Here is a 26835-nt window from a genome sequence, read left to right as displayed (position 1 = left end):
CAAGGGTGCAAGCACAGCAGAGCTTTTAATCTACATCTAGAAACTTCTAGGAAAGTCTACTCAGCATTGATACTTTCAGCACACTCAGTAAAAGAGCAACGTCGTGCAAATATGATAAGCCGGCTGCAGGTTATACAGCACATGGAGCTTATCAGTAAAAATAATGCATTATTTTGAGTTGTTGCTGTACAGTAATTGTCATAAACAAATAAGAATATTATCAAAATATCTGATGAGCATCTATCTAATGGCACAGTTTCTCCACTAACGGAGGTGACATCTTGGTCAACATGTGAAGACAAACTAGATGAAAATTGCTTCGATTATCCAAAACCCGTTGATGACAATAATTTTAATACCAATACCAGCAAATGACTGTTGGTAAAGCAAAAAAATGTATGTGTTGTTATTTAAGTCCAACAGTGTTGTCAACTTACTCCAGCATAATGTTCAAATTAGAGGAGTTACTTCATAAAATGTCTTGCAATAACTGATTTTTTAGGCACTTTGGGGCAGCGAGAACACATGGCATATATTATATTGACTTATGCACTTTTTAAATTGGTATGAAAAATCTTTTGGTGAACAGTTGCATATTTAGCAGATAGGAAGCAACATTTATCTGGGGTTGTTTCTCTGGCCACCTGGTTCCCTGTAGTCATGAAGTGATTTAAATCAAGCGTAGAGAAAATCGTCATTCTGCCTCAATCAAGTTAAACCTTGTTTTATGAACCTTGTGTTCCCTAAATATTGACAGAAGACCATCGAGGGGAGCATTGCCCCTCTCTCTGTTTAATGTAAAGACAGGCTGATCAATATTTGAGGAGCGTCTGCAGCTGCAACTGCTCGTCACTAATCATGCGGAAGATTAAATGTACATGTGTACCACAGAGGACTAGGGTTCAACAAGTTATTTCATGAAGAAATTCAACACTATTTTGCAACATGTGTAGACCTAAACTTCACTCAATCTAATCTTTTCTTATCAGGACAGTATGAAACCCTGCTGGGTCATCCATTACGACACAGTAATGTGCTACTGTTTGTAGTCAACTCACCAGAAAATAAAATCAGGAGTAAGTATTGGCTCAAATTATTGTCATTTTCTTGCGGAAGTGGTGCAGATAGACCTGCTAAAACTAAGACAAACTCAGACTTAAGGATAAAGATATTGCTCCGGCTTGCAGTGACTATACCTCTGTGTCTGTCCACGGCTAATCTTGCGTTCTGCTGCAGAGAACTGTTAAATTCTTTCGCATGGCCAGGCGAGTCACACTTTTTCCAAAAAATGTTTATGCCAGATTTATACAATTTTCTGCCTACTGGCTCTTCACTCAGTACTCTTAAGCAGCTGCTGGCCGGAAGGGGTCGCTAGTGATAACACAGCAGTGTGTTATTCTGCGGCTAGACACAGTTATTTTTTGCTTTTTTATTTGGCCTCAACCTTTATATTGTCAAAGAAAATAGAGACATACATGACATGTGGTCCTGCACAGAGCAGCCAGCTGCGTAGCTTAAATTGAGAGCTTATTTGTTGAGAAAAACACTTGCAGTTTAGAATTGTGGGTAAAATGAATGTAATCAAACATTTCAGCAGTGGTCACTGCAGACCGATCAAAACTAACAGTAAAGAGAAATGACACAATATGGCACCAAAACATCCACATTCAGAATGCTCTACAAAGTAGCTGGAAGGAGACTGTGATTGTGAACACCTTTACAACAAAGTTACAGACCTTTCTTGTCGAATAAAACTCACCCGTCATCTGAGTATAAGATTTAGGACCCACCTATCAACCTAACAACCAACAACACTGCAGTAGCAGCAGAGTGGAGGGCTGTCAGTGGCCTCTTGTGGATCTTTATGTTTCTGCAGAGCAACACACAAATGGTCACTGCCGATGCAGTTTTGCTACATGACTAGACTCTCATGTTCAATCCCAGCAGCGATCATTGTGTTATGTCATTGAGGAATACTTGATGTAATGAAGCCTTGCTCACTCCATTTAAAGCATCAATTACAAGGTTTGACTGTAGTGGCTTCATGGAAAGCTATTTTCTTTTTATTATATGGAAAAGATTCTCCCTAAAAAAAAGAAATCCTTCTTTTGTTAAGAAAGTCACAACAATGTTTTTGCTTGTATTACTCCAGCAACGACAGGCTGATGACAGTATTAAGTTACTTCTTTATTACTGCCTCAAACCCCCCACCTCTGTATTGTACTCACTCTTAGGTAGAGATAAACCTTCCATGTGCTTATAGAAACAGGTGTCAGGCTTCAGGAAGACACACACACACACACACACACACACACACACACACACACACACACACACACACACACACACACACACACACACACACACACACAGTTAATTATTTATCCACTCAATGAAATGCTGACATACACACCGTCCTGTTTGCAGTGTCACTTTAGCCTACACAAGAGAGGTTACTGTCATGGGTACTGATGGACAAGTGCACATCTTCAGTGAAGCTAAGAGAGAAGTCTGGTGAAAGATGTAATAACCTTTTTTTAATGTAATATATGTAATGTTTTGTAATACTTTCCAGTGCAGCTTTGTCCACAACATCAGATGGACATGTGATGGATGACATACATTTCTTTTAATTTTCAATCAAATTATTGCCCATAGGATGTCATATAAATTGTAAAAACTAAAATAATTACATTTAAATGGGATTTATAACTGCAGTTTTTTGAGGTTTCGCATTGTAATAAGTATATTAGGCGCATTTTCAGAGTTTTTCTTTCAGTATCAAGATTTTCACACTGAATGTGAACCGTTTATTTTAGATATTGTGCTAATAATAGTCTCCTGTGATAATTTTCCACAGGACGCTGCTGCGACTGTTTCTACGATGGAAGCGGTGAGTATGGACGGATCCATTCAGTGGGCTTGTGGGGGGGGGATTGTATATACAGCGAGTCTGCAAATCGTAATAAAACACGTTGTAAATGACGACTACCTTTACTTTTGACACGTATATATAATATTAATTATTGCAAGCAGTGCTTGCTTCCCTCGCATACGGACCGAGTGTGCTAAATCGCATTCGAAGAGAAAAAGAAACCCTTTGGTTGTAAAGTCAGTAAGTCAGATGAAAACCGAGCTCTGTGCCACATCTTCCACTAAATGATAAAGCGGCTACACCGGGAACCGGAGGCAACGCTGAACAAACCAGAACCGAGCTTCAAATAACACCACCGAGCCCATTGCGACCAGACTCCAGGTCTTGTTTTCTTCTGGAAGACTCAGACGGTCGTGAAACTCTCTTTGACATCTCGAATGGTCCTCGTCTTGGATTTGTAGCGGAGTTGTATCAATAAGAGGAGGCGTTAGGTTTGACTGCTGTAAGTTAACGGGCAAGTTAACGTGTGGCATTTGGTGACGTGAAGTTGGAAAGTTTTACCTAAAGCTTCACCAAAGTGGACTTTTTGAAGCAGGAATATTCATAAAAAAACTGTTACTCCTAAAATAGGTAAGTTAGCATGACTCTATTAGAATGACTGGTTGAAGCTGTACTGTTATGTCCAGCCCATATTCATTATTAGTCCATCCTGGTCTGCAGTGGCAATCCCCCAGGACAGAAGAAGGTGTTGTAAAACGTCACCAACGCAGCAAATGTGTTAAAACGGATAAAAGTTGTATTCAACTGTTGGCAGATTCAAAATGTATGTTTACTCAGTGCACAGTTTGCATGTAGCTTGAAATGCTGAATGCATTTGATACTTGTGTTAAAGACAAATTAGAGCTCGACAATATGTTTGAAGTTATTAACACAATTCACTATAAGGGCATTTTCCTCTATCAATAGTGTGAGGAACTTTCAACCGGTTATGACATTTGATTTAATACTGATCCTGCTACATGGTCTACATGAGCAAACAAATCCATTAGTGAATCGGTTGGCTATTTATATTTCCTTATTCTTAAAGTTTTGTCATTGGTGGCACTGGGTCTGAGTCAGCTTGAAGTCAGATGGACTCGTGAAGGTTCACCAGGAACCCCTTTAGGTCAGACTCCTTTAAGCCAGACTTCTTTAGGCCAGACTCTTTAGGTCAGACTCCTTTAGGTCAGACTCCTTTAAGCCAGACTTCTTTGGCCAGACTCTTTAGGTCAGACTCCTTTAGGTCAGACTCTTTAGGTCAGACTCCTTTAGGTCAGACTCCTTTAGGTCAGACTCCTTTCGGCCAGACTCCTTTAGGTCAGACTCCTTTCGGCCATACTCCTTTAGGTCACACTCCTTTAAGCCAGACTCCTTTAGGTCAGACTCCTTTAGGCCAGACTCCTTTAGGTCAGACTCCCTTAGGCCAGACTCCTGTAGGTCAGACTCCCTTAGGCCAGACTCCTTTAGGTCAGACTCCCTTATGTCAGACTCCTTTAGGTCAGACTCTCTTAGGCCAGACTCCTGTAGGTCAGACTCTTTTAGGCCAGACTCCTTTAGGTCAGACTCCCTTAGGCCAGACTCCTGTAGGTCAGACTCCCTTAGGCCAGACTCCTTCAGGTCAGACTCCAGCAGGGCTTCTGGCATCGACAGTCCACGATCCAGGTTCAACCTGCAGTCGGAAGCTCTGGTGGCAGGAGGAGAGCTCAGTAAACAGCAGCAGTGCCTCCTCCTCCGGCCAGGAGTTGAGCCATGCCTCGCTGGAGCTTGCTGGAGGAAGGGAGAGGCTCGGGAGAACCCTGAACCAGGACTGAGCGGAGCGGGCTCAGACCCTGCTGCAGTAAAAATAGGTTTTCTAAAGGTTGCTGTGAAACACTACAACTTTCATCCTGACGGACCGCCAAGAAGTTACACAAAATAAAGTTATTTGTAGTAGCTTTAATCTCAATAAGATTTTCCACTTTTTAATCATGAAGAAAATTTCAATCTTGAAGAAAAACATTTTTTTTGACACATATTGTGGAATGGTGGCATGAATAGGTTATATCATCACTATATGATTCTGTTGTCTATAAATGATAATAGAAAAGTTGTTGCCAAGCCTTAAGATAGATATATGCTGAGTAGACTCAGACTTAATGAACAAAGGGGTGTCAAGCTCTTTTGTCTACTCTAGGACCATCTCTTAAAACATTTTGTCTCGCCAAAACTATGCTATAACCACTATTGCACAATGTTTAACGATAAGAACAGAGCCAACTTGTGAAGAGTGTATCCAAAATATATCACCCCACTCACCAGTCTAAAAAAAACAAAGATTCTTACAACCTTGCCGCTAAGATAGAAACACACTTAATGGTTTTGCTGTTGTGAACTTTTGAGCAATGAACATGATGCAGAAATCATTGTGGATGAAATATTGCTGTATCCGATGAAACTGTTCACAGCATTTTAAATTTTAAATGCAAACAGAAGTCTCGATACTTGTTCTGCGTTTGGCTTAGATTGATAGTTACACCGCCTCCCTCTTATAAGCCTATCCTGTTGCCTTGACTACTGGTGTGTCAGGGGACTTCATCCTGATCCACCGCTTGATTTTCTCTGACACTAGTTCAGAGAGACGGCCACGAAGCGAGAATAACTTGAGAGCAAATGTTCTCTTTTTCTTCCTCTTCCACTGGACTAACTCCTCACCCACCTGATGCCGTCTCCGTTAGTACCTCAGACCGCAGGCTGCACCGCAGCTCTGCTCATCCACTGCACAGCAGGCTACACGCAGCACTAAAATGGTACTCTGCTTTCTTTCTGTGCACCGAACCATCAGTTTACATTCCATTCAAAAAAGCCACAACACAGACGCCATGGACAATATTTTCATATTGCAGAGTTTATAATGGGGAAAGGTTGATGATTGAAAATGATCCAGCCAATTAGCACACTCTGTTTTAGGGCTTTAGCTCACGCTTATTTCCATTATCATTTTTTAAATGAATAGCTCAGCCTTTTATAATGTCAGTGAATGCTGAAAAACACTTGTCACTATTTGAAGGTTGAAGTCATTAATGTCTTGTTTTTCTAACGTAGAGTTCAGACTCTAAAAGTGAAATCTGTAATCACAGATGACTGAAAAAACATTGTAATAAGTCACGATTTAGAAATAGTCTAAGGTTGTTGTTTTCTTACAGAATGACTTAAACCTATTTTTCAAAAAATGTTTTATTAATTAATTCCGTCCATTGACTATATCTTTTTTTCCCATTTGTATCTAAACATTGACACCAGTTGACTTTGTTTTGCATACTCCCTAACTGAAGCTTAATGAGCTCCATCAGCTTTGTGTCACGCTCTATGCTTTATGGATGGATGACTACTACTATGTATCTCAGCAAAAACTCAACTCATCTCTCCTTTCCTGACTGTCTTTGAGATTTATTCTTTGTTATTACAAGACATAGTGAGCATCTGGAAAAATAATGGAGTATTTCTTTGTTGTGAGAAGCCACTACCCAGGAAATGAAGTGGGCCTGAGAATGGCAAACAGCAGTGAAAGTTGGTCGGGGGTGTACAGGGTCTCCGCTGTAGCCTTGGGCAGGGGGATACTTGCTGCACTGGAGCCCGTGTGAACCAGTCTCATTAGGTTGGGAAGTCACTGGAAAAAGTGGACTACACAGAGCAGGAGTGGCTGGAGTTGAGACTGTTGCCGTGCAATCGAGGGGAATTGCAAACAAGGAATCTTGAAATGTCAATGTCGAGGGACTGTTGTGCATCAAGCAACGCTCGCAGACAGTGTTTGGCCTCACAAACTTATTTTGCATCTCTAACAGTCGAAGGCAACGAGAGGCGGACTTTCTTTAAAGGTCATGTAGATGTCAGAGCAATATCGAGCAGTTATTTCTGACCACGTTTCAAGATGTTTTCCACTGCCCCAAGTAGAAACTTTAGAAAATGACCTAGCCAGTTCCCAGCTGTAAAAACATCTAAAACATCCTGTGACGTCTGATATGCAGGCCAGTATGCATTCCTTGCATACACAGGAATAACTTGCATTTCATAAGCACACACAGAACAACAATACAGCTAATGGCCCATCGTACAGAGGCAAGCTGGTGACAAAGTTAACCACGTCTCACAGGAATCATTTAAACTGCTTTCTTGCAGCAGTATTTCATATGTGGAACAGAAACAACAGTAATGAGGCAACTGTTCTCACTCTTGTGACATTGTCCTACTTTTTTCTTTTCCATTCTGGGCATAATGAATGAGCAGATTTCAGAGGCCAGGGGAAACTATAAAAATGTTTTGTGCGAGTGTGTGTACACTACATTCCCCTCTGTTAAGGGAGCTCTTAATTTAGCAGCTTGAAAACCTCATGGCGGCACTTTTCAGTCTTCCAGCCTGGAATCCGCTAGGTTTCTTGTGGTTTTCTGTGTATGAGGGAATAAATAGCAACGCCCATTTTTATGACTGTTCCAGCTCAGCCTGCTCACTGAGCTGTCCTGGAAAAGTCCATGTGACCAAGCGCTGAGGAGATGCTGCCGCTCCCTCATCCTGTTGTACGTTAGAGCTATGTGGTAGTGTGTGATTTATACCACGGCCCTGTTTAAACACAGTCAGCTGACAATGTGTTATATTCTCAAAGTGAGTATCGTGTTTATTCTGTGTGTGGTTAAGGCACCAAACACTCCTATGATCTGACAGTGTTGTTACTATTTCAAAATGCTCCTTTAAGGCTTTCTTTTTAAAACAATTGTATTCGTTGTAATTCATCTTAAACGTCTTTGAGTATTTAGAAAAGCGCTATATGAGAATAATGTATTATTGTTATTATTAGTATCATAATATTCATTCGTTGGACAGGATTCATCAATATGCAGAAGATGAATCATTATGATCTCGGTGATTCTCTTTCTTTTCTTGTATCTTCAAAGGGAAAACTTTGAATGCAAATGAATAATCTCAATTCTTTCTACTTGATAGATTTGTTTACAATTTCATACAGACTTTGTTTTACAAACAAGTTAAGCATTATTTTAGCATTTAGCTCAAAGCACAGCCTCACAGCATGGAAAACCTTATATCTTAAAATATTTCCTACAAATAATGAAAGCTGTAATTAAATGTTTTGGCATTATCATTTGAGAAATTGTACCTACAACCCTGGTTAAAAACATGTTAAGAAAACTGGGGTTCGGAATAAATTGTATTACATGTGTTTTATTGATGTATTTTCCATCCATACCACATTGTTAAGCGTTTAGGTTACTAGCTCGTCCTCAGACCTGTCTGCCTGCCTCCCGTGTTACTCTCTGACTTTGATTCACAAAATTGCAGGAAATTACACCCATGTGACAATTAGGAGAAATAAGGGCGTCTGCGTGTTGAAAAGATCTCATCCAAATTCACACAGCTCTCATTTGTTCTACGCCAGATAAAATCATTTTGGTGCCAATGACACAGGAGTAATGGGATCTCAATAATTGGAGGAGAGTGAACACGGGGATAATGCATCGCTCCCTTCCATAAATCCGGTATATGTAACACAGAAGAGTGGATTTGTTATTCAGAAGGATTATTATGTAATTGAACCACTGGTATTAGCTGGAAATAGTTTTCTTTTTATGTGTCATACTTTTTCGATTCTTTCTTCCTCCTGCCCTCGCACATCTCTTTTTATTTCCCTCCCACGCACACGTTACCAGATTCGTGTTGGAAAAGATTTTCTGAGGTTTTGGTAAATTTCTTCTTTTGATTAAAAAAGGAGAACCTGACACGTGTTTTTAACTTACTTTTTAGGTGTTTTATTTTTACATTGTGACCATGTTGAAATCTGTCTGTTTCTTTCTGTTCCTTTCTTTCAAGTAAAAGCTGCTCACAAACTGATGAAACACAGGTTTTAGATGGTTGATACTGGACACAAGGACAAGCTGATGGATTTCATTTCCTCACGTGAATGACAATACATGTGTGTCTTTATTCCACCTTTCCACAAAATAAAGAAAACATGAACGATTTTCTTCTCTTATGTGATCAAAACAAACATATGTTGTTAACTAAAACAAACAGTAAGCAAGTGTCATAACCTTTTTGCTTACTAACACACCCGTGTCTGCTTCATCTGTGGGTTGCATGCACAGTGTCCCATTTAATACTTATTGTATTGTTTTGGTCCTGGATGTGTTGTTTTTATGCATCATCACATCCTCAATCATGAATACCCCTGCATACATGAATAAACAGATTATAACCATGGAAACTGAATTTAGGAAAAACACAAAAAACCAGAGGTGAATAGGTCCAGGTGGTTCATGCTTCATTGTCCTTGTTTGCACTGGTATTTTTTTCCCTTCATTTGTGTTTCTCTTGTTGATCAGTATATGAACTCCACTGCTTAAAATCTATTAGAATATACATGTTCACATAAAGGTGAGGAATATTGTTGAGGTGAATGTCTGGCTCTCAGAAACAACAGTCTGTAGCCACCTGACCTTTAAGCAAGTGGATTTATTGAGAATTACAGTGCACCAGAACACTTGTCCCGCCTCCATGCAATTAAAGGTCGATAAATGCTCACCGTGCCAGAGGATTAATAGTCTCTCCGTGGAGACACATCCACTCTCCCACCACACACACATTTTGTAACCTCATGAGACCTGAGTTGTAATCTAATCTTTACTTCTCATTTCTCTCATGTGAATGGACATTGTCTCGACGGTCCGGATTCATCCCTCAGCTCGGCTGCCCGAGAAGCATCATCAGCACATGTTTTTCATGACAAAACACTGCTGCTGGCTGAGAAGAATTATTGAACCGATGAATCATTTATGATGTTCACACAAGGATGTTAATGAGCATTGTTGGTCTCCTGCAGGAGGAAACCGAGCCGCCAGAGAAAGTCGAAACACCGGCCCGGCTATCTGCCCGCCTCTCTGAGAGCGCTGTGTTATGGGGAAACAGAACAGCAAGCTGCGGCCCGAGGTCCTGAACGACCTGAGAGAGAACACGGAGTTCACTGACCACGAGCTCCAGGAGTGGTACCGCGGCTTCCTCAAGGACTGCCCCACCGGCCACCTAACTGTGGAGGAGTTCAAGAAGATCTACGCCAACTTTTTCCCCTACGGAGATGCCTCAAAGTTTGCCGAGCATGTCTTTCGCACGTTTGATACCAACGGAGACGCCACCATCGACTTCAGGGAGTTCATCATCGCCCTGAGCGTGACATCTCGAGGCGGGTTGGAGCAGAAGCTGCGCTGGGCCTTCAGCATGTACGACTTGGATGGGAATGGGTACATCAGCCGGGCAGAGATGCTGGAGATAGTTCAGGTGAGGACTGTATGACAACAGGGTTTCTTCATGGATGCTCATGCTGGATGTATCAGTCTCCTGCCTAGTATTGGTCAGGATTAACCTTATTCGGCAGATATACATATGACGAGGTTCTAGTAGTGCATCTCATATTACACAATTATTATTCAAGTAGGAATGTACATTTAAAAGGTTTTACTCGTTTCACAATTTGACTTCTGGTGGAGTAAAAAATCTGAACCGGAAAAAGAAAAGAAAGACAAAAGGAAGGCTTCTCATCAGATTCCTTTGAGGTTAAGACATACATCTAAATCTATATAAATCTAAATCTATATCCATAACAAAATAATGAATCTAATTTGTAAAAAACTTAGGTCTAAATTAAATTATTATTATTTATACAGATTTTAATTCCAAGTAGGGATGCAACTAATGAATACTTACATTTGCTGATTATTGTCTCAAATAATTTATAAATTGTGTCATCTATAAAATGTCAGAAAATATTGTGAAAAAGACAGGAAATTAAGATTTTTTTAATCAGTTTGCAAGATAAATTGCGAAAACAACATACATGTTTTAAATAGTCGCCAATTATGAACGTATCCTCTAATCGTTAATTATATAGTTTTCTGTCCAGTGGCTGTTTCACAGGAAAAAACAAGGGAGTAATTTTTCCAAAGTTACTATTATTTTCCTCTAAAGGAGTAATATTGAATAATTTTGGCGCGTAATTACTAGCCTTAGCCAGTCGAGTAGAAATCTATCAGAGTAAAACAGCGTGACCACGCCCGCTACGGTTCCTTCGCCACCATGAAACCTCTCGCTACGCTGGAACGAGCTGACGGTTTATGGGACGGAAGAGAGCTGAAGGGAGTTTAATGCAATCATAAATCAAATTCTAAAGTAAAAAATACTTCATGCATACTCTATTAACTCTGATGCAAGATTAGATTTTACTCTCTTTCGACTTGGACCAAATGTTATATCTTTTAGACTACATTTGTTTTCAATTTGAGTGAAATGGACTTTGACAAATTTACTGTGTAGGCTCAGTATTCATTTGTGTGTCTGAATTCATAAGATATTTGACTTCACGGATGCGGGCTGCCCTTTCTGTTTTTCTTATCGCTGTGGCTATATTTACTCTTCCAACATGGTTAGCTGAGCCGCCCGCAGGGCCACATCAATATTGGCTCAGCTCGTTGTGTTTGTGGATACAAATGAATGTGAAAAAAAAACAGGCAAAAACATCAGAGCTTTTGTTAGTGGTGAATGCGTCCTGTTTTTCAACCAAACCTTTCCTCCATCACAGACCTTTACGTGATCTAAAATGTGTGCAGTTGTAGACGAAGAGACAAAGAGGGACATTCTGTGAGTGTAACAGCAGGATGAGCTTCATTTGTCAGAGAACCATCATTACCAGGTAGCAACAGAAAACAGGTCACAGCATTCAGACAAAAGATGGAACAAATGTGTCAGTAGGAAACATAAACAATACACGAGAGGTGGACGTAGTGACTGGCATAGGAACTTGTGCACAGATGTTTTGGTGCCCGAGTACTTTTGGCTGCCAGAAGTGACACGAGAGCGTGGCACTAAGTAAAACCAAATACAGTTTTACGCCACCAAAAAGGTGACAATAAACTTTTATGAACCTAAAACACACTGTTAAAGGAGTTTAAGACAAAAACAAGGACAACATACAAACCTGACATCAGCCTGTCAATCACAAGGTAGCCACGTCCTAAAGGATACGCTGCTTTATTGTCTATTTTATTCTAAATGGGGCCATATTTTACTAAATGAATATCATGGTGTTTTGAAGAAGTCTTGAGACTAGTGATTGAGGCCATTAAGCCACATTTACAATGTCAACTGAGGTAATACATCAAGTAAGAAGTGGGGTAATTTTCTCATTGACTTCTATACAATCTGAATGATTGTTGCAACCAGGGGAGTCGCACCCTGCTGGCCATTAGAAAGTTTGCACCTTTAAGGCACATTTGCTTCATTTTTTCAGAACCTGATGTTGCTGCTTGAGAGAAAAAGTTCTTTTTCATGTTTACTGCCTAAAAGCTTCACACAAACGACAAACAGAATTTGATATGCAAACAATAGCAATCAGTCCTCCCCTCCTTTGTAGGCAATTTACAAGATGGTATCCTCCGTAATGAAGATGCCTGAGGACGAATCAACACCAGAGAAAAGGACAGATAAGATCTTCAGACAGATGGACATTGACAATGACGGTAAGACTATAAGTCTTCGTGTGGGGCATCCATTCCAAGTGGAGGCTGGTGTATGAATAAATATATAAACAATTTAGTAACAGTTGTAATCATATGAAATGTCTTCATGCCAAACTATATTATATTAATAACATGTATAACATGTATTATATCTGCATATTTAGCATATAACTTCCTGATAGTGTGTTTTAAACCATTTACTGAATGACTTTATATTGCTTATAAATGCTTATAAATATATCAGTTAAGGTAAAGCCATGCTAAATAAAGATATATAATCATAGATTGGATATTTTATGACCACGACATTATACAATTGCTACAGAGGAGTTGAAAGTAACAGGAATTATGGAAGCAAGGCGACAGACAGAAAGACAGAGAAACAGGACGTCATATAAGCACATGACATAACATGAACATTACTCACCAGATAATTAACAGTCTTGTGTTTCTCATCCCGCTGAGCCACCTCGATGTCAGTGGTTTGACATTTAGTGTGAAAAGGTGATGCTACACCCATGTGATATGCACTTAATCATTCCCCAAGTGTCGCAAACCAAGCTGTACGGCCACGACAAAAGACGGAGATACACACAACCAAACCCATTCACACAATATTTATTCATTTAATGAACATCATAATGCCCTTTTACTGATGACCCTCTGTCACACCCACCTCCAGTACCTGCAAGGAAATCAGCCTCACAAACTAAGTCGGAGCCAGACAGAGCAGTCGCTCCAAGTCTTACCCTTCTGTTTTTGACACATCTCAGTTAGATAAATGAGAGCCGGTCACGTGGCAGTGGGCAGCTACATGTGTCAGCTACATGTGTTTTGGAGCAGAAGGCTCAGAAAGTCTGGAGGTCAAGATGTGTGTTTAATAACATCACATGGTACCACAGACCAGGCCCACGGCTACAGCTGCAGTCAACCCTCCTTTCTAATGCAATTTATACAGATGCTGTTTGACTGAAAGTGGTAGTTAATTCAAACAAAGTGTAGTGTGCTGTTTTCACAAATCTAAGTAGTACAATATTTAAACAGTGCAAAGATGCATTCTGTTGTGGATGGCTAAACAACTGAAACGTGTCATAATTATAAATACCTTCGCAGGATATCAAATTCAAAGTATATGTAGCTGTCCACTGTTTAGACAAGTATCCCAGAGATGTTTCTAAATAATATTTGTTCAACTTAATATATTTAATTTCAATATTTAATCATTTAAATATTGTATTCATGTTTTATTTAAATATACCAATTATTGATTTCAAATTAATTTAGAAATGAATTACTGTCAAAATACTAAAAGAAAGTAATTAGCCTGTTCCTACTTTTTGACCTATCAATGCTGCTAAAAAAGTGCATTTAAAGATTTCCTGATTTACATGAAAAAAGTAAAACTGTAATTAGCTATAAATGCCTACAAAGGTTTTGTACTTTGCTGTACAACACTGTTGTCGGGGGCTTCTGTGATTAAATTGTCAGAACATAAGCTGAAAAAGTACAAAAAGAGACTTTTCTGTTGATTTTAGTGGGTAGTTGCTGTGTGATTCACTCACATGCTGAAAGTGAATCTTTATTTTTATTTGTGCTTCACAGGTAGATTGTCTTTGGAGGAGTTCATTAAAGGTGCCAAGAGCGACCCGTCCATTGTCAGACTGCTGCAGTCGGATCAGGGGGCCTCTCGTCAGTTCTGAGGACAATAATAGACACACATACACGCACACACACACAGACACACACACTCTCCAAAAACAGTCACAAACCCACATCCATCGGTCGGTCAGCATCACAACTCTCTCACCAAACAATCCTTTCATTTTAAACAGTCATCGTCTTATTGTTTACATTAATGGGTAATTCTCTTGTCGATGTGGCTCCTTTTCTGTGGACTATGACGTGCTTTCAGTCGAGCTATTTTGTGTGCGTTTTTCCAAAGCTCTCTTGCCTTGAAATGTTTTGTTTTTTTACCTGTTCTCTATAAGTGCCATATCTTATATTTATACTGACTGGATTATGTGCTCGCAAGTATTATGAATCCAAATATGTTACACCAGGACAAAACTAATTACTTCACTTCTTATAATTTGATTTACCGTAACTGTGTTAAAAAGTGGCTAATGCGGTTCAGGATGTCAACTCTTAATTTAACAAGTTGCTCTTCTGAACAAGTTGGATATGCCTTTGATATTGCATGCGCCCGGTGTTACGAGTTTCCTGTTATTGTTACAGTTTATGTGAATAATGAGGCAGTGATTGTTTTTATTCCTTTTTATTTTTGTAACAAAAATGTTGTTTTCACACAATTGAAATAAAGTCGTGTAAGAAAAATCTACACAAGTCCCACAGTATCCCCTTGTGGACAGACATGGAAACCCAGCAAGATTCTCACTTACTGGTTTGAGAAGAGAAACAAAAATAAAAAGAGTCCCATAAGGTTGGACATTGAAGTGTTAATTTGCCCACATGTTAAAATCGGTGCTTGGGGGTGGCTGAAAAAGTTGGAGGGGAACGATGTTTGTTAAATACTTTAATGACCAATTGAAATTCAACTTTCATAGTCGCCTCCCCCTCAGCTGAAATTAAAGGCCACCGTATAAATATTCAGCTTCTAATGTGAGGCAGAGTTCACTCCATAGACACGACACATGGCCCCTCCCTCTGCACCCCCACCCCTCCCTGTCCCTGTGACTGACAAAGATGATACGAGAAAAACTACAGGTGTCTTTTCTGAAATATTTCATTGACTGGACGACCGGGCCTCCCATTCGTCCACAGGAGAGGGGAAGCGGGTCACGCAGGATCAGACCAGACCAGATTGACCCAAGTCAGTTCCAGCCCTGTTTTGGGCTCATAACTCAGTTTTACTCATGTTATCATCATCATCATCCAGGTCTACGTCACTGAGGTCATATTCCTCCTCTACAGGAAGCTGCAGTTGAAAATAAAGAAATAAGAGAAATCGTTAAAAGGGGCTAAACATTAATATTTTTATATATACATACATACATACATATATATGTTTTTTGTAAGTGCTTAAACTACCACTGCAGTGTTTATTGCTATACTATTCGGTGTGCATGATTGTAGCATGAACAGAGCATAAAACCAACAAACAACAATTTAATTCCAAATTTTAAAACCGGACCAAATTTCTGTCGGATCTGTAGTTTTTCCAAACAATCAACGATTCGGCTGTCAGGTCACATGGACTTGGCATGCGAGACATTTTGGAGATTGTGCCGTGATAGAAGTAAGACTGAATTTTGCTGCATAACTGGTAGAATATATGGTCTCCATCTTAAAGCCGTATTTAGCTTAAGCTTTTTTTCTCTTTACTGTACATATTTCCAAAATGCTGTATTTTTTATTTTTGTTAACAATGTTGTGGATGAGGTTGTTTATTTTAAATTAAAAGACATAGAAGATTAATACAAAATAAAATGTCTGCCTAGCAGGGTCTTCAACCTATTTGGCTGAAGGCTGATGAATTATCTGTATATATGGTCTGAGCTCTAACTCCTGGGAGACCACTGTGACGCTCCCACTCACCTCTCCATCTTTGCCGTCCCAGGGTTCAACAGTGTTAATCTTGGGCATGGTTCCGCCTCCCAATGTAGCAGTTGAGCCACGGCCTACAGAGAGCTCCCTGAGGAAAAGATGAACCAGGTGAGCGCCACCGTTCAGCTTACGCTGAAGCATATTTGTACATTGGTTCTTGTAATGGTGAAAAAAAACCTACCTGAGGAACTCATGAATGCCAGTCTCACTGAACGAGCCCCTGAGCAGAGCAAATTTCATTTTGCGAGCGTTGATGGCCGCCATTGCAGGATAACCGAATCCACCAATACCAAGAGAGGCTTCCAGCTCCATCTGAGCTCCAGCTTCAATCCACAGCCAGCTGCCAAAGTGAGAGCAGGATATTAGTCAGTCAGAATTAGTCATTTGTATGATTATCCAGGACTGGTCTGTCATCCATACCCCCACATCTTCTTCTTGTACTTCTCAGCCATCTGCATCATCACCTTCAAATAGCCGTTTCTACCTGCGGCGCCTGTTGACACAAGGATTGTTCATGGTGAGTGATTTAAAGATAAAAATGATCTTTTAATACAGACATGTACCACCGCACTAGTTTTCTGCATTTAATACAATATTGAATAATACTATGAGTTAATCCAAATAGTGTTTTTGAAGGTTACATTTCTGACCTATTGAACAGGAGTCTCACCTGTGTCCAGGATGTGTGGCAGGAAACCAATTACACACAACTGACTGTCCTCACAGGTCTTCGTCAAGATGTCTTTATTGAGGATCTGAGAGACAAACATTTCCAATACACACAAAGTTAATGTTTTTGAATTCGCATGATTAAATAACGAGACAAAGTTAATTTGGGGTTGAAGTTTGGACCGTTGATTTAGTCTGAATTTCTTGTCTGACCCAAAAAGACAATATTTAAGTTAGTAAAGTTTAGATTCTGAGTCATGTTTTCTACTGTGCTAATGTGGTTTCTGACTTTTAGATTTTAAAAAGCATCATCTCCAGATTATTACGCACCATTTTATTTTAGTCCAGTACCAGCACTATAAACTTTCATCCATGAATGTATGAGGCAAAGTGCACTGACCTCCAGCAGCTCAGGAGGAGCAGCGTGGTCGGAGAACAGATCCAAAGCCCTCGCGATGATGTCTCCACGGGTGCGGCCTCCTTGGTAGTCTTCGGGCTCCTCACCTTTGCGGAAAATCTTGATGGTGGGAAATCCACGGATCTAAACACACATAAAACACTTATTGTTCCAATTCTGCAAATCATTTTGACTTTGAAGATATATTTCCTGACGCCAGATTGAGGTCTGACTTACTCAATTCTAACGAGATAGTTTCATAGCTTTGTTCAGACTTCAACAACACATTCTGGTAAAATGCTGCAGAGACTTCATTAAATGTCCAATCCCAGGAAGAAGAGCATGAAGGTAGAACCAATACTTTAAAAGCCTACAATCATCTCAGGTTTGAGACACTTCGAACAGTTTAAGCAGACAATGTTTACCAACTCAAAACTACGTATGCAGAGCAACTTTTTGTCTCATGAATCGGTAGCCAGTCATCAGGTTTACTGACTAACAACTTAACTTGACAAGTTTAGCCGCTTTTGGCAAAACTGGTGTCCAGTGAAGGTTCCGACTGTGTCTACTTGTCCAATTATTTTTTATCCGTGAACCAATGCACCACTTCGACCTCTCACTCACCCCGTAGCGGCCGGACACAGCCTGGTGCACAGTAGCATCCATCGCTCCGAGGCGAACTTTGCCCTTGGTCTGCTCCTTGACAGCCGACGATGCAGCTGTCCACTCAGGCTCCAGGCTGTCGACAACAGAAAAAAAAAGGGATGGTTACATTTCTTTCAAAAGACCCGACTGATTTGCTTGAATAATATATTCCTCAGTATATAAGTCACAATAAGATGTTTGCATTGTTTCCCAAAGAAATATCCTTTTCCTGAAATATTCAAAACAAATGTAGAAAAAGTTGCAAACTGGATTAATATGATTCTGGAAAATAAACGGCTCAGATTGCACTAAACTGTTTTAAAAGGGATTACCGTCTCCTGAATAAAAGTTCCAATGACGCGTTTTCAGTCTGCCTGTGGATTATCCAGATTTACTGAGACACAACACTGTTTTCAGTGTTTTGAGCAGCACAAACAAAACTCAAACAATCAGCCACTGTTGTATTTTGGCGGCAGAAATATCTATCTTGTACTAGTGAGGAGGGGGTCACTGTTTCCCACAGCTGGGGGTGGACTCCATGAGGCATCAAGCTCACCTTTTGCAGTGTCCACACCAGGGGGCGAAGAACTCCACCAGCCACACTGCATCACCCTCTAACACCATCTTATCAAAGTTGTCATCAGTAAGCTCGACCACATCCTGCTTACTTCCGCCACCACTCTGCTGGAAAGAAGTGGACTATTACTTAACAGTGTTCACGCAAGTGTTTGATCTTTAGATTTCAAATAAATACAACAAACTCCTTCACAGGATCAACGTATCTACCTGTTTGTTGGAGCCAGAGCTGCCAGACTTGCCGCTCATCCGATCTTTCACCAGAGTGCGCAAAAGGTTCATGGCTCCATCCACGATGGCTTGGTTACCGCGTCCACCTGAAGGACAAAGGGGATTCAAAAGTAGGTCATTGCACCCAAATTAATTCATTTATAAGTCTCAAGTCTCCCCAACAATAACTTCAACGGTTAGAAAGTGTAGAATGAGGCCCTGAAAGCAAGCAGAGTCGCTTAGAAAGAATGAAGTTGGTCGCCTCTCTGACACCTACCATTGCTCTGAACTGATCAAAATATTTAACTTTAAAGAACAGCTTTTTGGCAGAGCTGGATTTGGTCACTGTCAGGGAAAATGTCAAACTCACAAAGCTGCGTATTCAGCAAACAGAAGCTATTTGTTTGGTCAGTGCCTTGGCTGTACCTTGGTAGTCCTCTGGCTTGTTCTTATTGGCTCCAAAGATCTTGATGGTGGGGAAACCCCTGACGCCATACTGGCTACCCAGTGACTTGTGCTGGTCTGCATCTACTGCACCAACCTTTACAATACCCTGGAGGATGTCAGATAAAAAGAAGAAAACAGATTAAAAAAAAAGGAAAACAAGCCTGTTATTCATTTTTTCACAGAACATTAGTGTGACGTTTCACAAACCTGGAAGTCAGGATGGCCATGAACAAATGCAACAGTCACTTTCGCATGCAGGATATTTATACAGACACACAAAAATAACATTAGAGGAGATAGCTGTGTGTGGACAAGCACTTTGAATAATATTTAACTACATTCCCATGTCTGCCCACGTCACACACCCGTGTTTGCTGCTATTCTCACTGTTGAGTTGCAAATGTGTAAAACACTGTAGGTGGAACAAAGCTGTGAGCTGCTGAGTCCACCTGCTTAGTCATATCTGCCTGATTATTCAGTAATTGTTTCTTATTACTGCAAATATCTGGTGAAGGCACATCATAATCCGATAGACAGTATCAGTATTTACTAACAATATTCTGATATTTGATGTCTAATTTTGTCATTATTGCCTTGGTAGAACTTATAATATAAGATAAATGACACGATGAGGTGTTTAATTTACCTTGAGGGCAGTCGCCGCCTTCTTCCAATCGGGAGTTAAACTTTGACAGTGGCCACACCTGTGGTGATGAATAAAAGAAGGAATAAAACAATCTGATTGATGGTTAGTTAGAAAAAGATGATGGCTTCTCTATGGTCTATACACACACTTCATGAGTATAAAATCTGTTAGACAGGATGGTAGACAAACAGTATTCAAGTTGTGTCGTTGTGTATCTGTAGGCTCAGTTCCCAGTGAGCTGGCATTATACCCGGACCTGCCCTAAGTGGAATGTAGCCATTAGTGAAGTAACTTAATACACGGATGTGTGACAAGTCAAAATGTCTGCAATTTATAAAAGGTCTATTCAATCAAGAACAGAAAATCAAGTCAAACTTAAGGACAAACATCACTGAGTTGATGGAAGACGCTTGTCTTCAAACTCGGGTCACTTGGTTCATCTGAGGACACTTGTTGCCTTAAAATAATGGCCACCAAAAGCGAAAAGGACCTCACCAGGGAGCGTAAAACTCAATCAGCCACAGACTGTCACTTTGGAGCACCTCCTTGTTGAAGTTGGAGGGGGTGAGCTCAACCACATCGTCACTGGCGGAGTAAAAGGCTCGGACAGACAGGACCAGGGAGCAGCACAGCACTCCTGTTGGGAGAGATACAAAGGGTTGACTCGGAACAATCCACGTTATACAAAAACCTGTTCAGTAGAGTCACAGCTGCAGGGACACCACACGCCTATTTAAATGCAGAATATGAGTTATGCAACAAATCCAATATATGAGTATGAATGCATTGATTTAACGATAACAGAGGCCTGGCAGTGTTCTGTGCACCTCAACTCAGCTATTCGAGCTACAGCAGCAAATAAAACGATGTAAAACACAGCCATGATGTAACATTACACAGACATGAGTATTTCACAAGCAGAAAAGCTTTTGCTGTTGTCACCTACCGAGTAAAAGCGGTCTCATGGTTGTAGCTGCTCGCTGTCTGTGACCGTCTCCTCTGTTAGCGACACACGCAGACTGCCGCCGCTGCTTCTCCTCCAGGAAAAGTAATACGGAACAAAACCTCACCGTGGCCCGCGCTGATTGGTCCACCTGGCTCGGCGCTGCGCCTCAGCCAATCAGCGTGCGCCGTGTAGTTTAGCGAGAGCCGGATAGATTGGATCCGTCTCGAGAAGGGAAACTAAAATAATATGCGTTAACTCCATTAATAAATAGAAATGTAAAAAAAGATATACGTGACAGTAGAAACTGGAAATACACACAAAATGAGGCAGAGATAATTGTCAGTAGAGTTTATGTTAAGTATCTAAAGTCAAAGTAACTTTAGTTATTATACTTGTTTGTTATTACTGATGCAATAAGTTGTAACCATTATTGTAATGTTGCAGTTAGTTGAAGTGAAGCTATTGAATGCCTTTATAGACTTCTGGGTTAGTTTAATTGTTAAAAATGCATAATATTATACCAACTCAGCATTTTAATCTGTAAATAACTTCAGCAGTTTGATAATTATATTGGACTAGAATGTACTTCTGAAGCAAAGTATGAGTACAAACTAGTGGAAACACTCATGTCAAGTCTTTTGGCTACAAACTTGAAAGTGAAATGTAATCCCAAGTTGCCACTGATAACTTTAACATGTTTTTGATCCAAGTGTCATAAACTCACTGTAATCTCAAGTCAATACATTCTTTTTTAACACACAATAATACACACATAATAATAAAAAATACGTTTTTATTTAAATCCAACAGTGAAAGCATATGTTGTTCCTTTTGAATTTAGTAAGAAAATTAAAACACTACAAAGACAATTAATTTTGACCAAAGTTTGACTTGCACCTCTGTATTGCAAGCATATTTTTGTTGGCTTTAAGAATTTGCAGTAGTTAATTTCCCAAACCCTGTAATCTATTCGAGAGTACATTGTTGTTGATTTTGTATTACTTATTTATAGATTCCAAATTTGCACCATCGTTTGCAAGGAGACAAATTAAAGCATTTCGGCTACTGCTTTGCGAAGGTTGTACCTCTAGGTGGAGACAAGCAGCAAGACAAAATATTGTTGGGATGCTGGCCAGTCAATAATTCAGTGTATGCTATTGCAGAATTGATCAGTTGATCAATTGATCAGAGTTAAGGTGGTCAATTATTCTCATTTTGCAGATTTATATGTGAAAGTAGCCTCAGAAAACCTAAAATATTAATTTGAATGCTTCCACTGATGGCAGTACATGTAAGTACATGTAATCCCAACCATCACTATCATTTATCACAGCACTAAAGAGCCATATAATGAACGGTATCGTAATATTTATTGAGCCTATAATCTCTCCCTCATTATGTTATTAAAATGAATGAATATTCAGCTTTAATATTTTTTTGGTCTGGGGGAAACTGGTTATAGGCTATAATACATTCAAAATGGATGATGGACAATGCGTCTTGGTCTGCTGTATACAAACACGGTTTTATAGGTTATAGTAAAATACAAAGAAAAAGGTTGATTTAGGTTTCTTCTGTGTTACCTGTTAATCGATTATCTTGAACTAATTGTTGTTCTTCAAGCTGCCACGACAGCTCAGCTGAGTGCGTGTCTGTGATTTCCCTGTTTGCTACTTCACAATTCATTACAAGTGTAGATTTATGATGCGCTGCGCCTGTCTGCACTGCGCTGCGTCAACGCAACGACACGAGAGAGTGCGACCGGAAAACACGGAAGCAGCCTACAAAATAAAAGCTTAACTTTTTAATGCAAGTTTCTCCATTTGATTAATCTCTACTTCGGACATTATTGTTTTTAAATATTTTTGCCAATAGGACTGAATGAACCGAAATACATTTCCCTCTCTGATATTCCTTTAATTGATAATAATTTATTAGGGCATCAACATAATTATTTGGTTCGTTTGGGTGAATTATATTCTTATTTGTGTGTGTGTGTGTGTGTGTGTGTGTGTGTGTGTGTGTGTGTGTGTGTGTGTTTAAATACGTGCACATAAACTTATTTTTGTTTTCCAGAATGGAGAAATGTTGTAAGAAGACATCTCCAACACACACACACACACACACACACACACACACACACACACACACACACACACATATATATATATATATATATATATATATATATATATATATATATATATATATATATATATATAGAGTTATATATATATATATATATATATATATATATATATATATATATATAGAGTTATATATATATATAGTTTTTTATATATATATATATATATATATATATATATATATATATATATATATATATAACTATATATAAAGTTATATATATATATAGTTACAATTATATAATAATATAAATAATATAGTTTTTTAATTGTCTCAAATTGCATTCATGAGTGTTTGGTGTAGCAAAAAAGAAAAAAATATTGGTAAGGATTTAGGATTTAGATTGAATGTTAGCACCGGAAGTCAGGGGGTTGATTGTGTCTCACTTGACGTTACGCGCACCTCAACACCAACTTTCTCAGAGCGCACAAGAGTGTAGTGCTGAGCTGAGAAGAGTCCACGCGGCAGTCACCTCAGTATTGTTCAACTGGAACACAGATACAAGAAGACACTTGGAGCTGCGTGCAGAGCTGCTGACTTGCGTTTACTTTGACGATACAACTGTGTGAGCATCGCGGTCACTCGGGCTGCTTTGTGGCGGACTTGTTGCCAGCATAATGTGGGGGATCCAGCGGAGTCGATATGCCGACTGCAACGGCTCTGCAGCCAGCGAGGAGACGGAGATTGTTGTGAACATCGGCGGGGTGAAACAGGTGTTGTTTGGGGACGTGTTGCATCGCTACCCGGACACTCGGCTGGCAGAACTGGTCGACTGTTCACTGAAGTCTTCCGAAGAAATAACCTCACTGTGTGACGACTACGACCCTGACACGGGAGAATTCTACTTTGACAGAGACCCCGAAGCATTTAAGTGTATAATAGAGTTGTATTATTATGGAGAGATTCACATGAAGCGAGGCATCTGTCCAATCTGTTTCATGAAGGAGATGGAGTTCTGGAAGATCGACTCGTATTTTCTGGACGACTGTTGTAAATGCCACCTGAAGGACGTGGAGGATGAACTCGCAGAGATCGCGGAGAAAGTGAAAACTATCCTCGTGGACCGAGAGGGAGATCCGTCTGCAGCTGGCTGGCAGCGGTTCCAGATGTGCCTCTGGCGGCTGATGGAGAAGCCGGAGTCCTCGCTTCCCGCGCGCATAATTGCCATCGTTTCTTTCATTTTTATCCTCGTCTCCTCCGTAGTGATGTGTATCGGGACCCTCCCCGACTTGCAGGTGGAGGACTCGGAGGGTAACCTCACAGAGAACCCAACTCTGGAGGTCATCGAGACGGTGTGCATCGGCTGGTTTACTATTGAATACATCCTGCGTTTGATCTCCTCCCCAAATAAAATCAAATTCGCCCTGGCTTTCATGAACATCATCGACTTCATGGCGATCATGCCCTTCTTCGTGGTGCTGATTCTGACCTCCTTCGGCACCGGAGTGATGGAGCTGGCTAACGTGCAGCAGGCGGTGCAGGCTTTACGCATAATGCGCATTGCGCGCATTTTCAAGCTGGCTCGCCATTCCGCTGGACTCCAGACCCTCACATCTGCTCTGAAGAGCAGCTTCAAAGAGCTCGGACTGCTCCTCATGTATATGGGCGTGGGGGTCTTCCTTTTCTCCGCATTGGGCTACACCATGGAGCAGAACCACCCGGAAACTCTGTTCACCAGCATCCCGCAATCCTTCTGGTGGGCTGTGATCACCATGACCACGGTGGGCTATGGAGACGTCTACCCCAAGACCACTTTAGGTCGGTGTAACGCGGCCATCAGCTTTCTGTGCGGTGTGATCGCCATAGCGCTGCCCATACACCCCATCATCAACAATTTCGTCTTGTTCTACAACAAGCAACAGGTGCTGGAGACCGCTGCCAAGCACGAGATTGAACTGATGGCACTGCGCTCCGGCGAGCTGGAGGCTGCAGCCGGCGCACGTGCACATGTCTGTATCGCAGGCGTCTGGGACAACATGCACTCCTGTCACAGCGACACCCACATCCCCTTACTGAAAGATCCTAGAAGAGGGGCCGGAATTCAGACCCCCAGCATGGACACCAGCTTTGAAAGCACAGCCGAGGCCGCTGAATATGTCATATCTTAAACACGGGAGACTCGTTTGAAAATATCCTGCAACTAAACAAGATATTCATTATTAATTGCGGCCTTCTTTCAACTTAAACCCACACATTTCAGGGTATATGCTACCACAACGACTGGGAACATTATTGTAAATAGCCCTTAGTCTGACCTCTCCGGGGACCGTTATTACTTTTGCGGAATCGCGCCCATTAAAGGAACATATGTGTGAGATGTTGACTCGAAGAGCTGAGTCTTTGCGCAGTGACTCCCTGTAGGGCTGAGGGCTTCTGTTTGAATAGTCAGTAGACTTCTTATATAACAACCCCTATCCTCAATGCTCACACTACTGCACTGTAGCTTATTCCCTGTACAGACGTATATCCCACTGAATGTTTTAAAGAAACAAGAAGAAAGATTGGCAGCTCCGCCGGGACAAAAAAGAGGACAAATGTATGTCATCCCGTGATGTATGAAGGATGTACAGGCATGACAACAAAATAAAAAGGAAAACACTTTGTTATGAGTCTAATAATGCTATAAATTATAACACGGTCACTACAAAGACACATACAAAGTACACAAGAGAGTGATGAGTATAGGGCAGGGTTTATAAAAGCAACATATTAAGGCAGCTTATTTCTGTTGCTGGTGATCGTCTGTAACTGACACTGTATGTGAATCAGTATCATATAAAACTCATACTGTGCAGAAGGGGTGAAAGCAGTGAATGTGTCAGTGGGCTGCAGCTCCAGATCGCACCATGTAATCAACACCGGGAGCTCAGAAGCTTCCTTCAGCAGAACTGGAAGTCCAGTGGAATAACTTGACGACCAAGTTATGGATGAGGGGAATAACAGGTTTGAGGTGATTACACGGAAATAATCCCAATACTTCAAAGTCAGTTTTTCAAAGTGCAGGCTAACCTGACAGTCTGAGTGGAAAAGAAATATTTCTGATGAAAATACAAATAAAAGTATCAATAATGGGGACAGCTTTTCATTAATTCGTCAAAACAGCATCAGAGCAGCAGGTCGACAACAACAACATGCTCTTATTTTGATGAAACTTGAAAAGACGACATTTTCACATTGTCCATGTTTTAAAAAAAACACTGTGAATGGGTTTAATGGGCTTAATGGGCTGCAATATATTTAAAGGTTAAAGTTTCACAGTTTGAAAGGTCTCTTCTCCGAAACATTTGTCTGAGTGACATTAAACTTGCCCCCACAAATTCTTGCGATTGTTGACACAGTAGGGGAGCTATAATGAAGATTTTAAATAAATGTCATGTCTCAGATGTCAGTGGTTTAATCTTTTTTTTAATACTTAATATTTTATTTAGATATTTTTACAAAAATATTCTGTAATCTGATTTTGTTGCAACCTGGAGGGCCGATTAATTTTAAGATTGTGTTATTGTGCCATATGGAGCATATGAAGAAGAACAGGCTGAGGACTGATAGCCTGGACGTGGAATGATGCAGAAGAAGAGACGCTGGAATAGTCTACGTATTTATAAAGTCTTCCTTTAAGATGTCTTTTGTTTCCAACCTTTGTGTTTAGAATATTTGGTATTCTTCCACAGCCCAGATCAAACTCAACAGCAGCACCACCATGTCTCAAATTTAAAATATTTGAAGCTGGATGTTGTTTAACACTATTCATTTTATGAAAGTGGATATTGTTGTAATAACAATATATTTTTTGGTTTCTATGGTGGTTCAATTGAAAGAGTGACACATTTCTCCATAACTTTTTCATTACTCTTTGGGAATCGCTGATGCATAATAAAAATTGCCAAACGTTAACTGTAAGCTTCATGTCACCCTCAGAAAAATACCTTTAAAAAATGTTTGTAGGTATTTAAAAACAACTTCACAGTTTTGTATGAGTCCAAAAAGTACATTAATTACTACATCAGCAATCACATATAAAAAATTCTCTATACAATATTCAGAGCGTTTCTCGGGCATCAAACCACTTTTTGTCTTGTAAATATTGTGGTGGAGCAATAAGCAAATACTGAAGTCACTTTC

The 26835-nt window shown here is 40.2% G+C and overlaps 4 protein-coding genes across 6 annotated transcripts; 2 read left to right on the top strand and 2 right to left on the bottom strand.

Annotated features, from left to right (window-relative positions):
• The first annotated feature begins 3166 nt into the window (after positions 1 to 3166).
• hpcal1 (hippocalcin-like 1) lies at positions 3167 to 14957 on the top strand. 2 transcript variants are annotated; one of them, XM_068576873.1, is made up of 4 exons: positions 3167 to 3377; positions 9780 to 10231; positions 12360 to 12465; positions 14068 to 14957. In XM_068576873.1, the coding sequence occupies exons 2-4, from the start codon at positions 9854 to 9856 to the stop codon at positions 14163 to 14165; spliced, it is 582 nt and encodes a 193-aa protein (XP_068432974.1). In that variant the 5' UTR covers positions 3167 to 3377; positions 9780 to 9853; the 3' UTR covers positions 14166 to 14957. The 2 variants fall into 2 exon arrangements, with proteins under 2 accessions (XP_068432974.1, XP_068432973.1); XM_068576872.1 differs by having other exon boundaries at positions 3167 to 3505; positions 14068 to 14956.
• Positions 4154 to 4558, bottom strand: LOC137785956 (DNA ligase 1-like). The gene has a single exon (XM_068577534.1). It carries the CDS (start codon positions 4556 to 4558, stop codon positions 4154 to 4156), a length of 405 nt encoding a protein of 134 aa, XP_068433635.1.
• On the bottom strand, positions 14725 to 22239 carry pdia6 (protein disulfide isomerase family A, member 6). 2 transcript variants are annotated; one of them, XM_068576871.1, is made up of 14 exons: positions 22149 to 22239; positions 20566 to 20801; positions 20115 to 20256; positions 19620 to 19677; positions 18953 to 19079; positions 18527 to 18633; positions 18297 to 18421; positions 17720 to 17834; positions 17099 to 17239; positions 16700 to 16784; positions 16450 to 16522; positions 16211 to 16369; positions 16021 to 16117; positions 14725 to 15400 (listed from the first exon to the last, which is right to left on the bottom strand). In XM_068576871.1, the coding sequence occupies exons 2-14, from the start codon at positions 20582 to 20584 to the stop codon at positions 15320 to 15322; spliced, it is 1329 nt and encodes a 442-aa protein (XP_068432972.1). In that variant the 5' UTR covers positions 20585 to 20801; positions 22149 to 22239; the 3' UTR covers positions 14725 to 15319. The 2 variants fall into 2 exon arrangements, with proteins under 2 accessions (XP_068432972.1, XP_068432971.1); XM_068576870.1 differs by having other exon boundaries at positions 18297 to 18424; positions 22149 to 22237.
• Positions 22240 to 23169: 930 nt separating this feature from the next.
• Positions 23170 to 26101, top strand: LOC137785793 (potassium voltage-gated channel subfamily F member 1-like). The gene has a single exon (XM_068577297.1). It carries the CDS (start codon positions 23331 to 23333, stop codon positions 24819 to 24821), a length of 1491 nt encoding a protein of 496 aa, XP_068433398.1. The 5' UTR covers positions 23170 to 23330; the 3' UTR covers positions 24822 to 26101.
• The last annotated feature ends 734 nt before the right edge of the window (positions 26102 to 26835 follow it).

This window comes from Clinocottus analis, unplaced genomic scaffold (genome assembly GCF_023055335.1).
Source record: "Clinocottus analis isolate CAN_PGR_092001 unplaced genomic scaffold, fCliAna1.0.p SCAF_15, whole genome shotgun sequence".
Classification (NCBI taxonomy): Eukaryota; Metazoa; Chordata; class Actinopteri; order Perciformes; family Cottidae; genus Clinocottus; species Clinocottus analis.
The sequence above is the reverse complement of the archived record's forward strand: the minus strand, read 5'-3'. Positions and strand labels throughout refer to the sequence as shown.